The sequence below is a fragment of the Paramormyrops kingsleyae genome, chromosome 4 (genome assembly GCF_048594095.1).
Source record: "Paramormyrops kingsleyae isolate MSU_618 chromosome 4, PKINGS_0.4, whole genome shotgun sequence".
NCBI lineage: Eukaryota > Metazoa > Chordata > Actinopteri > Osteoglossiformes > Mormyridae > Paramormyrops > Paramormyrops kingsleyae.
In genome coordinates, this window is record NC_132800.1 from 47,846,288 (window position 1) to 47,863,224 (window position 16,937).

The 16,937-nt window shown below is 39.0% G+C and overlaps 1 protein-coding gene and 1 long non-coding RNA gene across 2 annotated transcripts; one reads left to right on the forward strand and one right to left on the reverse strand.

Annotated features, from left to right (window-relative positions):
- Window positions 1-2,684: 2,684 nt before the first annotated feature.
- LOC111832825 (eotaxin-like) lies at window positions 2,685-14,996 on the reverse strand. Its single transcript, XM_023790533.2, has 3 exons — window positions 14,658-14,996; window positions 14,332-14,446; window positions 2,685-3,711 (listed from the first exon to the last, which is right to left on the reverse strand). Exons 1-3 carry the CDS (start codon window positions 14,719-14,721, stop codon window positions 3,591-3,593), a joined length of 300 nt encoding a protein of 99 aa, XP_023646301.1. The 5' UTR covers window positions 14,722-14,996; the 3' UTR covers window positions 2,685-3,590.
- Window positions 4,464-13,875, forward strand: LOC140588893 (uncharacterized). Its single transcript, XR_011990139.1, has 7 exons — window positions 4,464-4,584; window positions 4,848-4,914; window positions 7,687-7,889; window positions 9,373-10,379; window positions 10,496-10,565; window positions 11,824-11,998; window positions 12,989-13,875. It is a non-coding gene; the product is annotated as an uncharacterized lncRNA (long non-coding RNA).
- Window positions 14,997-16,937: the final 1,941 nt, after the last annotated feature.

The window sequence follows — 16,937 nt, forward strand, 5'->3', positions numbered from 1 at the left end:
GTAACATTATTATTATTATTATTATTATTATTATTATTATATAGGCCTAATATACCGTAGATACAATATTACACGTAGATAAGTTCTTCATTTACGTAAAGCAGAAAAAAGGTGATCAAAGTCTTTTCGTCCTGAACGCTAATTTGTTCTTCATAAGTGACTTCAAGCACCGCGAAAACCTAGCGGAGGAAATTTCAATTTCTGTGTGAATGTGGCCACCTACTGGGTAAGAGTGGATACTGACACGGAGCGTTTTTTTCCCACTGCACTGGAAGTGTGTGTAGATGAGCATGCAGTGCGCTGTTTCCAGCCCGGAACTATTGCACACAATATGTAAGTAACACATCAGCATTTTGCAACCAATTTAGTTCATGACTTCTCACTTCTTTCAGTCTAGGCGAGTAAACTAGTTCCGTTTTTAACAGGCACCTAAACACAGAGAACGACACAAAGTCACATTTCGCAATGTCAGATTGTTCGAAAACTTTAAGTACGATCTCAGATCAAAGTTGCTTTTAAAACAAAATATAAGTAATTAAATACCACCTGATTTGACCAAAGCAAATTAACGGCACACTTTTTTGGCATTGTCCGATATAGACAAAAAATGTTTTAGCCATATAAAGTGCATAGCTGACTGAGATCCACACTGCTATAGGAGCGCAGTACTTTATAAACTTTCTGGGATCTGTGTGTGCTGACACACCACTTTGTCAGTCCAGTGTGATAAAGGCTACAGCGATGATGGATGTCACTCTTTTGTTGTGTTGCTTTTTTTGGATTAGAAGTCCCATTTTTATACCGCAGCCTTTTGTCCCTTTCGTGTTTTAGACATGATTTACGACGAAGGAACGGGAGTCTGTGCAACAGAGAGATTGCAGGAACAAGCCTTCCTGACAGATACCAGCTGTGTGCGAGATACCGTGTGAAATCCATTTTTGGCCGATGTTAAATTCACATCAGTGACGTGTAGGATAACACACGTGGGGAGCACAGCCGGTAATGGCTATAAGAAATTGAAAACGGTGTCCGGCCTTAGAGAACCGTCTCCCAGAATAACAACTCAATTACCATTTATTCCCAGAAGGCACTGCTGCAGTAAGATAAGGTGCCATGTGGAATGATCGAGTAAACAGCTTTTCTGTGAATGGGCCGGTTTTTAATTCAGTTTCACTGGAGACGGCTGAGCAAATTTTGATGATAGATGGATGTATGGATAAATAGGCCTACCGTGGATAGACTGATTGGTAACGAGAGCCCCGTCTGACTGGTTAAAATAATCTCCGCCTCCACAAGCAGGTTATGAGGTATAGGTTTTATTGGCTGCAGGTTAGTAAAACAGAAGAGCTGTAACCTAAAATGTAATGGTAGCTTCACAATGAAAGCACGCAAAAAGTACGTGTATGAGTAACATTAATTTAGACAGTAACTGCGCTTTCAATAGTCCCATTATATTTTACCAGCATGCTGTTATTACCTTTTAATTTGCCCTTCTTTTATTTCATCACCATTCATTCAGCGCTAAACAGAAGTGAAGTTGAGAAAACTTAGCAGAGTGCCCTCTAGTGGCTTCGGTCATTCCTCCATCCTTTCTTGAGCTGCTTTTTTGGGTGAGGGTTGCTGTACCGTTTCATTTCTTTTCACTCAAAACCCACAAAGCATGAGGTTTAGAAATAAATTTCTCTGAAACCCATATGTTCATGTGACCCAAGAGAACAGCTGCAGCCTTGTGGCCATGTCATAGACAGAAAGTGAACATCGGGCATCCTTTATTCCCCTTAGAGAACGACGCCCGCAGAAAGGTCACTTGACCTGCCGCCACAAAGCACTCGATTCCTATCACTCTTTTTGTGGTCAAAGTGATGTTGGTGCATCATTGTTTAAATGCTTAGCTTCAAATCAGCCGTTTAAAAATAAAAAGGAACTCGTTCTGAGAACAGAAGGAGGAAACGATCGTGTGGTTTTGAGGCCAGCGTTTCGACAGCAGCTACCAGACGCTTCTGCGCAGAGACAGACTGCTGAAGGCACCGGAAGGGTGCAGAGAGCGTGTGAAGAGGGCACAATCGCAATCAAAGGCATTGTGTAACACGATAGTATGCCGCAATTTTGCAGTCATTATTACTTGATGATTTCACTGGGAAGTTGTGGAAGTGTGAGAAACAGATTCAGCATTAAACACAGCCTTCAGGTAGCTTCATATCAGCCACACCGCATTCAGGATGGAGTAGAAAGGAATGGGGGCAACGAACGAGGACAAGGACATCTTGAAACATGATTCAGACACTTTACTGAGGAACCAGTGTGGCTTTCAAACCAGGATGCTTCAGGCCTTGCAGTCTAGCATCACTACCTCCAGGGTTGCCAAGTCTCACGCTTTCTGACTCTCATGCTCATGGCAAATCTAAACCTAAAATTAGCTACATCAAAAGTGTCAGAGTAGTTTGCAAATCTTAGTCTATACTTTCTCCCCCAAATTGCTCTCTGTAAGTGAGAGCAAACTGGCTGCAAAGCACAGTCACCCATAGCAGCACCCATGCAGCTGGGGGTTAGGGGCCTTGCTGAAGGACCCACAGATATACAGAGGTCAGGCTTGAACTGGTGACTTTGAGTGTCATGGAGCCGGGCGGATTTGGTGCGTGGATGAGGCATGAAGCAGGCAGATAGGTGGACGACCCACTGGCGGCTCCGCAAGACAACAAAGGTTTATTGAAACAAAACTGAAAACATTACAAACAAAAACAGACCTCGAGGGGTCAGAACTAAAAGGGATAAGCAAAGACTAATTTACAAAAAGGGTCAGGGCAACAAAGGGTGGGCAGGCGGGTTAGAAATACCAGAACATCCAAACTTCACTGACATCCAACAACATACATTTCATACAATGTGCCACTGGGGAACTGAACTGAGGCAGGGACTTAAATACTGAAACTGAACTGGGTAACGAGACAGCATGCAGGAGTGAGACAGACAATTAACAAATTGGGGACTAGGACAACAGGGGAAGACAGGATGGCCAGCGATACCTGCTGGCCAAACAGGGAGAAGATGCAAGACAAACTGGTGCTGACCCTGACACAAAGAGGCTTAGTCCATTAAGCCACACACTGACTCCTAGGTAATAAATCTGTTAAGTACATGTAAATGAGTGTGCAGGCTTGTTTCTGATTGAAAATCTCACTCCAGTCAGCTTACCAAAGTTGGCAACCATGTACCTCAGTTCTGGTGGTAAGGCTAAAGCCCCAACTGTTAGACAAGTGGTCTCATAAAGCGGATAGATGCATGCATGCATAGAGAAATATCACTAAAAATGCAAGATTGCCATTGTGCCCTAGGCTTTTATTGCCAGTTAGCAGTAGCTGATTTAAAGTTACCAGCTGGAAAATGCAGTTTTCTGAACAGCGTTTCCCTAACCCGCCAGCAGGTTGTTTGACAGAGAAAGACGCCGGATTCTCCCAGGGAGAATCTCCCTCCGAGGAGGACAAGCGCAGCATGGACTCATGGCCATGCAGGACCTTCTCAGCACACCCCCGTGCGCTGAGGACAAAGCGCGCAGATCCCGTCCCTCCTCTTCCTCTCTCCTTCGTTCTTCCTCAGTACCCCCCAGCCGTCGTTCCTGCCTTCTCCAGCGCCTCATTCAACCTCCGCATCGCCCGCCTCACCCACTTTCGGTCGGGATCCGCACACACGATCTTCCCGTGTCGGGTGTGGAACCTGCAGGAGAAGGAGTCGACGATTTAGGTTGAATGCGGCTGGCAGACGGGTGACCCTTGTTCTTGCATTTACATTTAGGTCTATATTTATATATAACAGACGCTTTTGTCCAAAGTGACGTACAAGTGAGGCAACCAGCACATCACAAACATACAGAACTTCCAACGAACATACAGGTAAAAGCGTAAGCAGTATATCTTAAGTTCATGAAACGCAAAAGCGTTTAAGTGTAAATCTGTATGGTTTAATGCCAAGGTCCGGATACGCTAGCTGTTAAACGCCATAACTTACTTGACAGCCAGTTTTGAACGCATGTAAGTATTACCACAAAAGTCTATGCTTAAAGCCTGTGGTTTTATGGTCAGTCGTTTATCATTTGCTTTTTGTAAATAAAAAAGCCCCTACAGAAAACGTTACTTATGAAACAGGTATAGCTCTGTAGGACCAGGTGAGAGGCTCCCTAATTTCAGCTGCAAGACGGAAGATTAATTCCTCCTTCGGTCATTATGTATAATGGTAACTGCTTTCTAATCGGTCTGAATCCTTACTGCTTTCACTACTTATCATTGCTCAAATGGATGTAAAAACACAACATACACTGTTAGCAATTTCTGTAAATTTCACAGTATTTAACTGTAAAATGAACTGTATTTTACTGTAGGACAGCTATACAGTATGCTACTGTATTTTAAAGTTGCATTATGGGAAATATCCCCTTGGCGCCATTAAAATACAGTATTTTTTTATTTACTGTAAAAAGAGCGCGAAACCTGACCAAAAGAGCGCGAAACCTGACCAATCACAGAAAGGCCTTTATTACCGCCTGGAAGAAGAACACCAAGACACAGATGCAAGGACCTGACAGCTGCAAAGGTGTGCAGAAATATTCCTGTGTTTCTTCTAGATTTCGTCTATATTTTTGGGTTTAATTATTTAAAAAGTAAATAAAAACAGATCAAAACTTGCGTCTGTGCGTCACTTAATGACGCACAGTAACGTTACCTCAGACTATGGTGTAGAGGCGAGCTCAGAGAGCTAACGTTAAACAACTTTGTGGCGGAAACGCGATTTAAATTGAAGAAAACTTAACTTCTGTGAAATAAATGAACATTTCTTTATTTTCTTTCCTTTTTAAGGAATAAATCAGCATCGAAATATAAGCATAAACGGTCTCTGTCCTACGTTTGACCACGTTGGGTGCAGGTGAGTGTTCATCTAACGTTTTTAACTTTAGCTGACAGACCAAGCTTTTGTGGGTTTAGTTTGTGATATGATCGCTTGCTGTTAACTTATTTCCCCATACAAATGTACAGCATGCATTTATTGCTAGCATAAAACCCGCGATGTTCTTATGCAAACACTGTGGCGTCTCTGTGGAGACATTATACGCCTTTATTAATCATGCAAAAGGGCACAAAAACATGGCGAACTTCAGGTTTTCGTGTGCAGTTTCTGAATGCCCATGCACGTTTCAAAGCCTCTCTGCACTTCAGTCGCATATGTACCGCAAACACAGAAAGGCCGCAAAAATAAAGAACAGATCTGAACAACATGATTTAAATTCTCAATGCAGCGTTGAAGGTTGTACATTCGTGACGACTAAATTCGCCAGGCTTTGTGAACACCTGAAGTGGCACATTCGAGATGGTAAAAAAGTTGAATGTCCGATGATTGGCTGTAAAAAGTATTTTAGAGTCAAGTCATCATTTTCAGCACACCTCAGTAGAAAGCATAAATGTGATTTTCAGAAATCCGTCTGTGCAAATATTACTGAGATCTCTGTTGCTGTGCCAGATGTGAATGATCTTGGGGAAGGCTTTGATGATGTGGAATTTCAAGATGGTCCAGCCATTCAGCTTGACAAAGACACATTTCTGACTAATTTGGCTTTATTTTATTTGAGGATGCAATCAAAAATGATTCTGCCAGCCACAACAATTCAGATTTTAATTGATGAGTTCATGGAGGTGCATACAAATAGCATGACACACGTCTTGTCCAAAGTTCATGAAGAATTGGCAAAGCTAAAAATTCCAGACTCTCAAATAAATGAAATAATAAGTGGGTTATCTAAAGAAAACTTACTTAAGATGTATAATGAGGGATATTTTAAATCAGATCAGACACGGAAGTCCTTTTTCAAAAAACATTTCAATTATGTAGAGCCTGTGCAAGTGTACCTAGGCTGTGATGCATCTGGGAAGGAGCGCTATTTCCAGTACGTACCAGTAAATAAAACTCTGAAGGCATTTCTGAACAATGGATCTGTTAAAGAACAGTATGATGAGGCCAAGAGGCACACACCACAAAATCCTCATGTACTGCAGGATATAAGGGATGGGAGAAAATTTCAAGAAAATACTCTTTACAAAGAGTATTCATCAGTTGTGTCTCTGATTTTATATCAAGACGCATTTGAGGTAGTTAATCCCCTTGGCTCTGGAAGAAAAAAGCACAAGCTGGTTGCTATGTACATGACACTTTCAGAAATCTGTCCTCACAATAGATCGTCTATTGATCCTATGCAGTTGGTCATGCTTTGCAGAGAGGAAGATTTTAAGTTTTTTGGGCAGCAACAAGTTTTCAGTCCTCTTTTGAGTGATCTGAAGGACATGGAGGAATTTGGAATTGTACTGGAGAATGGAGAGACAGTCAGGGGAACAGTGATTGCCATCGTTGGCGATAACTTGGGGTCGCACTGCATCGGTGGTTTCACTGAAAATTTTAGTAAAAGTACACATTTCTGTCGTTACTGTCTTGTAAACAGAGACATGTTTAAAAGCAAAGGCACAGAATTAGGTCCAACAAGAACAAAACAGAGTTACAAAGACAGTTTGTCAGTGTCTGAAGGACAAGAAATTTGTGATGGTGTCAAGTTTGACTCTGCGTTCAACTGCCTAAAACACTTTCATGTGTGTGATCCTGGGCTTCCTCCATGCTTGGCACACGATCTTTTTGAGGGGGTCGTGTCATCAGATCTGGCTTTATATATAAAACAACTTGTCACTGTAGGTAAGCATTTTAGCTATGTCCAGCTAAACAGGAACATATCGAGCTTCAAGTACAGTGGAAGTGACATGAACAATAAGCCATGTGAAGTAAAACCTGATGGTTCAAAGTTGTCAGGACATGCAGCCCAGAACTGGTGTCTGCTTCGATTACTTCCATTATTAATTGGGGATCGAATTAAAAATCCACTTGATGATGAAATTTGGCAGTTGTGCTTGAAGTTGAGAGAGCTTGTTGAAATTATATGTGCACCGAAAATCCATCATGATCAAATAGCCTATATGAAATGTCTAATTGAAGAATATGTGCACTTAAGAGCTGCTTTGTTTCCAGATGCACCACTTAAACCAAAGCATCATTATTTGCTTCACTACGCTGAACTCACACTCAAATTCGGACCACTGGTTAGGCTATGGAGTTTACGATTCGAAAGCAAGCACAGCTATTTTAAACAGTGTGCCAGAAAATTGCGAAATTTTAAAAACCTAGGGAGTTCGCTAGCTGACAGACATCAATTATTGCAAGCCTATTTGAGTGCTAGCTCCATCTTTTCCCCAAATATGCAAGTAGGTGAAGCAGATGAGTTTCACAGTCATGTATACAACACCTGCATTCAAGCAGCTGTAAGGATGCAAGGCCTTCTTGACTCCACATTTGTCACATCAACTGTTACATACAAAGGAACCACATACAAAACGTCGACGGTTGTTGTGGTAGATCACACAGATGATGTGTACACATTTGGGAAAATTGAAATGATTCTGATACACTTCTCAGACTTATTCTTTGTTGTTGAAAAGTGTAAATCAGTAACAGTTATTGATCTGGGTCTGCATTGTCTGCAGCAAGAGTCAAATCCTGAATATTTGTGTGTAAACGTAGAGAATCTAGCTGACTATTACCCCCTGCCAGTGTACAAACGATTTGATGCTAATTTTGTTGCACTTCACCATTCTGTTTGTCTAGGGTAAAAAGGTAAAAGATGGAAGCTGTCATTAGAAGTGCCCTCCCAATGCTGGATAAAGATCAACTGAATGACTTGACATCAGAATTAAGAAGAATTGGTGTGAAAACAGATGATGATCTCCAATATGTCACATTAGATGACGTCAAAGACTTCCTTTCACCAATAGATTGCAGGAAACTAATTAATTTCTTCAAAAGCAGAGGTTAGTCATTTGTATACAGTTGTGCCCATAAGTTTACGTACCCTTGCATAATATACTAAATGTTAATAATTATAACAAAATAAAAAGGAAACTCGAAAGCTGTATGTATTTTTATTTATTTAGTACTGTCCTGAATAAACTATTTAACATCAGAGATGTTCATATATTCTCCACAAGACAAAATTTTAACTGAATTTATATAAATGACCCCATTCAAAAGTTCACATACTTTTGAATCTTAATACTGTGTGTCGTTTCCTGAATGATCCACAACTGTTTTTGTCTTTTGTGTATTGTTCATGAGTCGCTTGTTTGTCCTGGGCAGGTCATCTGCCTGCTGTTCTTCAGAAAAATCCTTCAGCTCCTGCACATTATTTGGTTTTCCAGCATCTTCTGCATATGTGAACACTTTCCAAAAGCGAATGTATGATTTTTAGATCCATCTTTTAACACTGAGAAAAATTGAGGAACTCATACATAACTATTACAAAACATGAAAACATTTACAGATGCTTAAGAAGGCAACACAATGCATTAAAAGTAGTTTTTCTCATTATGTTTACAGATTTTGTTCCTCATTTAGTATTGCACTTCAGAAACTACATATATATTAACATGTCTGCCAGTAGACAATATAAGTACAATTTACAATGATCATTCAATTCAAAAAGTTTGTGTTCCTTTCATGACCATCAGTGAATGTTTTCATCTTTTGTATTAGTTATATATGTGTCCCTCATTTGTTCTCATTGTGAAAAGACAGAATTCAAAATCATACATTCACTTTTGGAAAGGGTTCAAATATGCAAATGCTGGAAAACCAAAGAATTTGCAGGTTCTGGGGGATTTTTCTAAAGAAGAGCAGGCAGATGAACTGCTTAAGGGAGTCACGATGAACAACAATCACAAAAATAATCATAGATCATCCAGAAAACAACACACTATATTATGATTCAAGGGTATGTAAACTTTTGAATGGGGTAGTTTTTGTAAAATCAAGTCCTGTTGTCTTGTGGAATCTATATAAACGTTTGTTATGTGAAATGGCTTATTTGGGACAGTACTGAATAAAAATATGCAATTTCTGTGATCCCTTTTATTTATTTATTTATTTTTATGATTAACAGTTTTCATAGTCTGCATGGAATATGTAAACTTATGAGCACAACTAAATATGTAATATACCAATAGATTGCAGGAAAGTAATTAATTACTTCAGAAACAGAGGTTAGTCATTTGTATATATGTAAAATACCTATAGATTGCAGGAGAATAATTAATTTGTTCAAATGCAGGTGTTAGTAATTTATATATGTAACAAACAGTATTAAAAATAGATTATGTGGGCTTTAAGGCATGCCCATGATCAATGAAGAAGAAATATGTACATTTTTCAAATCATTAATGTGCTGTTATTAAATACTTTGTCATTTTTTTTTTTTTTTTTCTATTAATCAATATTTTTGTTCAATATTTCATTTAGGTAACGAAAATGTTCTAGCTACTCCCAACCCTTCAACATTCACTGTGCAGTGTCATGGATCCAGTTCAGTTACCAGTCAGAGTCCCACATTCATTCCAGTCCCAGTTCAAAGTGCAACATGGTTGTCAGATTTTCAGATACCCTGGGGTAAGATGACACCAAATTTACAGACATGTCTTGCTCAAGGAAAGCGACCTGAAGCCTCAGATAGAAGACACATGGTTAGGGTGATTGTGGATTCCATCAGAGAGGTGTGTTTAAATCCAAGCAAGCAGCAATGTTCACAAATTGCACAGTCAGTCATCCAAAAGTATCCACACAGTTTTAGTGACAAAACAGAAGAGGGGGAGTTAATCGGGTGTGGTTACTACTCTTTGCTGTGTCAGCTGAAGACAAGGGTGGAACATCTTAACAGGAACAATACAATGGCTTGACTTAGAAAACCTAAACGAACAGAAGGTGAAATGGATGATAGCCAGCCCTCAACATCTAAATCGGCTAAACTGGATAGCTATGGTTGTGTGAACTGGAACCCTGCTGAATTTCCTGAAGGAGAACATTTTGAGTCTTTAGAGTTAAAGAGAAATGAGATGCTTAGTCTCTTTTCCCAAGAAGGACCTCGTGCAGCTGAGCGCAACAAGGTCCAAGAATTAATGAAATTGACATTTGTTGCACAACGCCACAGCATTAATGCCAGACCTCCATCCAGTATTTCAGATCTTCAGGCAAGGTGGCCTTTTCTCTTCATGAAGAGATTCTTATGCGCTCATTTCAAGGAACTGACTGGGATTGATCTTGACCTCAGATTAAAGGAATCCCTTTGTACCAAAGGGGAAAGGATTCTGTGCTTCTTCAAAAATCAAACTTCCAGGTGGGGAAAAGAAGTTCGAACTGTCCTCAGAGAGATTGACAGAGAAGGCAGAGATGTTGACCAAGGCCTGGCAGCTGTACTGTTGATGATGGCCCACTTCAAAGAAAAGGAGGAATCGCTGTTCCTTTCAGCTGATGTAAGTATATTATTATTATTATTATTATTATTATTATTGTGTTTTTTTGTTGTTGTTTTTCATTTATATAATTGAAGTAACTGACAGTTACAAAAACTGTGTTTCTGTGTGTTTAGGTCACAACAACTCCAGCAGATGCAGAGACCAGGCTTTCACTTCCTTCTGCTCCAAGGTTGATCATGCTTGGTAAGATACTTTAATTCATGATTTAGCAACATTTAAGGGATGGTCCATAGCTCTCCATGTGTAACATTTTGCTTAACATCTCATCAAAAAGTTTTAAAAAACAAGGATAAGTAAATGATTGTCATTTCTTTGGTAAACGTACCCTTAAAGGGATAATTCTCCCAAAAATGAAAATTACCCCATGATTTACTTCAAGCCATCCTAGATGTATATGACTTTCTTCTTTCAGATGAACACAGTCTGAGTTATAATAAAATGTATCCCGGCTCTTCCAAGCTTTATAATGGGAGTGAATGGAAGATGAGATTTTGAAGCTCAAAAAAAAAGTCTATCCATTCACCATAAAACAGCTCTACACGGCTCCTTACTAAAGGTCTTCTGAAGTGAATCGATGGGGGAAAAAAAAATCCATATTTAAAATTATAAAGCAAAACATCCAGCTTCTGGCGGACCGTAACTTACAAAGATTGTGTAACGTCTCTCACAGTTCAAAATGCTTACGCCATGATCAGCGTCATGCGTTGCATTGGTTTTGAACTCAGAGAGGCGTTATGCATTTTTTGTAAGTTGGAATCTGCCAGAAGCTGGATGTTTTGTTTTAAGTTTTAGATTTGGAAATTTCTCTTACAAAATGTTAGTAACCCCCAGAGCTATGTAGAGTAGTTTTATGATGGATGGATGGATAGATGGAAGCACTTTTGCTTTCTGAGCTTCAAAATCTGATCTTTCATTCACTCCCATTATAATGCTTGGAAGAGCCACTTAAAATTTCATATTAACTCTAATTGTATTTGTCTGAAAGAAGAAAGTCAAATACATTCTTAAGATACATTATTAAATACATATCTTAAGATGCTTGAGGGTGAATAAATCATGGGTTAATTTAAATTTTTGTGAGAACTATCCCATTAAATCAGGGGCTGGGAACATTGATTTTAGCTCCAACCCTAATCCAACACACCTAAACAATCTAATTACAGTAAGGTTTTCAAGAAACAGGTAGGTATTATTATTATTATTATTTCATTTTTTTTTGAAATTGTAATAAATAATTATAATATTTTTTTTAATTATAACAGTATTAGGTATGGAGCTAAACGTTCCACCAGGATTAAGGTTCCACATCCCTGCTTTAAATTAATGAAAAGCTCCAACATATTGTTACTGTAATGAAATCAAATGTAAAATGTTTATATATAATAATAATAATAATAATAATAATAATTTTTTATTATTACATTTGTTTTGTTTTTGGTAGGGGGTTCGGTTATATGCAGCAAAAAATGGATGCTGTCAGTTGAAGGCAAAGTCTTTATTCCTGAGTCTGACCTACCAGATTTGTCTTCTGCGTTTGCTGTTCTTTTTGGTTCCTATTATGTGCTTAACCTTGAGTACCAAGTGGAAGCAGCCACTACTTTGGAGTTTATACAGAGGTAAGTACATCTTATAGTATTCTATAACATTTGGTTATACTTCAGTAATGTTGTCAAAAGTACTGATTCGGTACCACACAATACAGAATTTTTAAAAACGTCCATTTCCCACTCACATTTGAACGCTGTTGAACCGATTCTTAAACATTGCTGATTGGCCATAGTGTTCACATGCGCAATAGATAGGTCTGTAATTGGCTACAATGAGCAGAGCTTCACACTCCTGACCAAGCGCTCACACAGGAGCACAATGACAGCGTTTGAAAGCAGCATCTGTCAGAGGATCCCTAATACATCTGCATATACAGTAGATGGATCCACTGACAGACGTGGCTTTCAAGTGCTCCAGTTGTGCTGCTGTGTGAGAGCTCAGTGAGAAGCATGAAGCGCTGGTAATTGTAGCCAATCACAGTCATATCTGTGCAATGAGTTTAAGAAAAATATCCATGTTTAAAAGAAAACATCCAGCCTCTGCTGGACTGCGTTCTGTATTTGGCTTCGGAAGAATGTTTAATGCCTCTCGCAGTTCAAAATGTGCCATAGGGCGTAATACAGGATTTAATCTTTTTTTTTTTTCTTTTCTTTTCTTTGTCCAAAGGTTTTTTTTTTTTTTTTTTTTTTTTTAAACAAACTGATCATAGGCCTCTGAGCTTATATTGCTCAAAAATGACTGAGGAGGGGGAGGGTTGGTCATTTTTGACCACAAACACACTTACTGGTTAAGTATTCAAGCACACTAGTATGATAAATAATGACGAAATTTGCATCATGCGCACAGTGCGCAGTCCCTCGCGTATGCATAAAAAGTGAAGTATACTTTGGCCTTTAAACCTCTCAAATCATAAGGATGACTTTTATGCTTCTAACACTTAAGAATTTGGTTTGAATGGATGGATAGATGAAAAAAGAAAAGAGAAAATATATATATTTTTTCTTCTTCTTGATGATAACATATCAAATAATGTAATTACTTATTTCTTTAATGTGAAGGTTCTTTGTGAGGATAAACCCAGACAACAGCAAGTGCTCCTCAAAGTTCCAAGTCAGCAAAAGAAGTGGGAGGATTGTTCAAAGAAAGAACTCAGGCCTGAACCCTCATGTGTCCTCCTTCATTAAGGAGTTCATGGATTTCAGCTGGCAGAACTATTAAGGTACAAAGAGCAAATACATTCCATTCAGGCAAGATTTTTTTTGAAGTACGAAGAAAGAACTAAACCCTCATGTGCTTGAACCTACTGGCCTGAACCCTCAATCCAGAAATCCTCATTTGTCTCTGTATGGCAAAACTCAACTTTTTTTGAATGTTCAAGTTTTAAATATTGTTCTTATGACTGAATTTGTTCACGAATTGGTTTATGCTGTAATGTAAAACTTGTGTATAAATGTTTCTAAAGGGTTTGAACAGTTGCTACTATGAGCAAACACATTCTATTCAGAAGAATGTTTTGAATTTGTAATATTTTTAAAAATTGTTCTTATGACTGAATTTATTCATTAATTGGTTTAAAATGCTGTTATGTGAACAGTTGCTACTACAAGCAAACGTTCTGCTTAAAGAGTTGTTTGAATTTGTAAGAAAAAAAATAATGTATTTGTTAATTGGTGTAAAATGCTGTAATTTGAAACTCCTGTGTTAAATGTTACTACAGGTTTGAACAGTTGCTACAGTGAGCAAATGTATCGTATGCAGGAGAATCTTTTGAATTAGTACGTTTTTTTAATTGTTCCTAGGACTGAATTTGTTCATTAACTGAAAATGCTGAAACTTATGTATAAATGTTACTGCAGATTTAAGTTTGTGAAGAAAACTTAAAGTTCAGTCTGCAGAAATACTGGAAGGTTATTGCATCATTTTTAATACAGTCGAACAATTAAGCAATGACAATGGTGTAATGTTTTTATTTTTTATCATTTACTGAGGCAATACAGTATTTTAGAGTGCAGCTTTACTGTAAGACAAATGGACAATGAATTACAAAAAATTTTTTTTTTAAAGAAATACATTACTGGAGAAAATAATGTCATAGTGTTTTACAGTTAAAAATACTTTACTGTAAATACATTTACAGTAATATAAACTGGTACTGTAAATATTAATACAGCATTCTTGCTGTATGTTTAATTTACAGCAAGTTACTGGCGAACTGCTGCCAGTAAATTACTGTAAATTCTACAGGAAATTTTTAACAGTGTAGTTACGAGATATGAGTAGCTTTATCTTATGCTCCAATTTACATGTAATTTGCCTGTTTCATATATATCATAAAGAATATTACCCGCAAACTACACATTGTCCTTTATTAAACATGCACCAGCACTTGCTCTGCACTTACACGACAGCCCTGACCGGGCACAGTCCTGCCTCCTGCACGGTGTATCCTGCGATCCTGTGTCGGTGTATCGCCCTGTTAGACACGGACAGGCAGCATGACACTGACGGTCCGGGTGCTAGAAAAGTGAAACATGAATATTTTAACAGGCGGATACGTGAGCAGCTTTCACTCAGCGCTATGTGATCTGATTGCTTCAAACCAGATTAAAAGTACGCGTATTTATACGCATACATAACCACCGCAAACTACTACCAGTGCATAAGAACTAGGCTATACGGAATGTGGTAGACAACCACGGTTCATCGAGTTCGCGTCCGCAGACTCACATGCGCAGACGGGGCACGCCGCCGCGGCGATGAGCAGGACGGCGACCGCAGTAATCCGCCGCATCGTTCCCGGGACTGTATACTATATGCGTTTACTAGCCGGAGAGAAAGTGAGCGGACCTCCAGTCGCTCCCTCCTGCCGCACTCTGAGCTGTGCGCGGATTTCCCCCCTGCAAAAAACACCCAAAAAGCGAAACTACCCAGCGCTTGTGTCACTTTGAAAAAAGGTGCATGAGGGTCCATGAGCTAACAGCTAGGGCAAAGCAAGCAGCCGCTTTTCTCATCAATCTTTCACGATGGTTAATTAATGTTTTAAAACACTAATGCAGGGGTGGGCAATCATACACAGCAAATGTGCCAGTGTTAAATTAACACTGCATGGTGTCTATATGTGACCACACCATTCAGTGTTACCTTTAACACTTTTCAGTGTGCAGTGAGTGTTGTTTTTACAGTGTTAATATTTATTAACTCTTATAGTGTTCAATTTACAACCTAGAGTGTTAGGACAACGTGTCTCCACCTCTTCCCAAATTGCAAGCCCATATGGGTGGCACACAAGTACAAAATGGGTGGCCCATATCTGCCCTATTTTAATGTGCACTCATTTGAACTCATTTGGGCATTCAGCTGCTGTGTTTTACTAACCCACCATAATAAGAAAGACTTAGACCAATATAGCCTTTTTTCTTTTTATGCAAGTTTTATTTCAGTTCAGCTCATAATAATCAAAAAACTGTGCTGAGAATCTTCTGTGGTATGAAAGTGATTGAAATGTAAGGCACCAAGCATAGATTATGAAGCTAGATTCTGTTAGACTGCATCGCATAATTATTTAGAAGGGCTGAAGGAGTGTATTCCCGCTAAAGCAGATATAATGGATGGTGGCCTCATTGGTTTTAGACCGCAACTTGTGATAGAACAAATCAAATCACTTTGCTCATTTAATATTAAGATTTTCATTAAGCTTAATTTTTAGAAACCCACCACGATCGAGGCTGGTATGGCACTGATATTAGTCTTTACCACATTTCATTATCTGTATTTTTGAGTTGCCTGTTGTATGTTAATTGATGTGGGCAGTGTAGTTCTTATATGTGCATCCCTGTAGTAATCTCAATTGTAAAGATACAGAAGATCCAAATAATCTTCCTGGGAAGAGCAGACTTATAAAAGAAACAAAATGAGAGGTTTTTCCATAGCATTTTCCTCCCAGCCAATGCCTTCTCTCGTCAAGCCATAGAGGCTAAACCACCCCACCGGGTGTGGATATCCACAAGTTGTGGATAGCTTTAAATATAGCCATTTCGGTGGTTTTTGTTCTCTTGCCTTATTCATCACAATCGCGGTGGATAAAAAAAAAATCTATTAAGTCAAAAACAGTACTGTGTTATGCTATGCAAATATACATCCAGCACCATTGGTCTACAGGGGAGTGGGTGGTACCAGGAGCTGCACGGAAAAGGGTAGCACAACTGTCCTGACACTTTTCCACATATGTTAATCATCCAAAGGCAGGACTGGCAGACAAACATACTCCCACACCATTAATATAAATACACCAATCTGGAAACACGTCCTGTATATCTCCAAGAGTTCTTGCTGTGATGCAGTAACAACAACATTCTCCCAGCTCTCTAATATTCAAGATTTGTCAGAACCGAACCAGCAAAACTTTAATACAAAACAAGAAAAAGCTGTAAGGTCCTGTTTGGTCAGAGTCTTTCTCATGATGGTGGGTAAATCTGGGATGGCTCTTCAGATCCTCATGATGTCTTGTTCGCATATTAAAATGGGGCAGATATGGGGAGGTGGAGACTCTTTGACAACACTCTATGTTGTAAATTGAACACTATAAGAGTTAATAAATATTAACACTTTAAAAACAACACTCACTGCACACTGAAAAGTGTTAAAGGTAACACTGAATGGTGTGGTCACATATAGACACCATGCAGTGTTAATTTAACACTGGCACATTTGCTGTGTACCCGCAAAGGGCCAGTGTGTATGCGGGTTTTTGGGATAACCTGTAGGTCAGCTGTTCAAACCCAGGTGTGAGGGCTCTTCAGCCAATCAGTCCTCTAATTAGTGATCTAATTAGGGAGTTGCAGCGAAAACCTGCATACACACCGTCCTTTGTGGATAAGATTGCCCACCCCTGCACTAATGTATTCTAGGCTAAGAATGCGTGTTGAACCAGTGAGAGGAACTTAACAGCAGCTTCACTAAAAAGCGCATGTTTTCCTCTTTCAAAGGAAAGTATTTGTATTTCTTGGT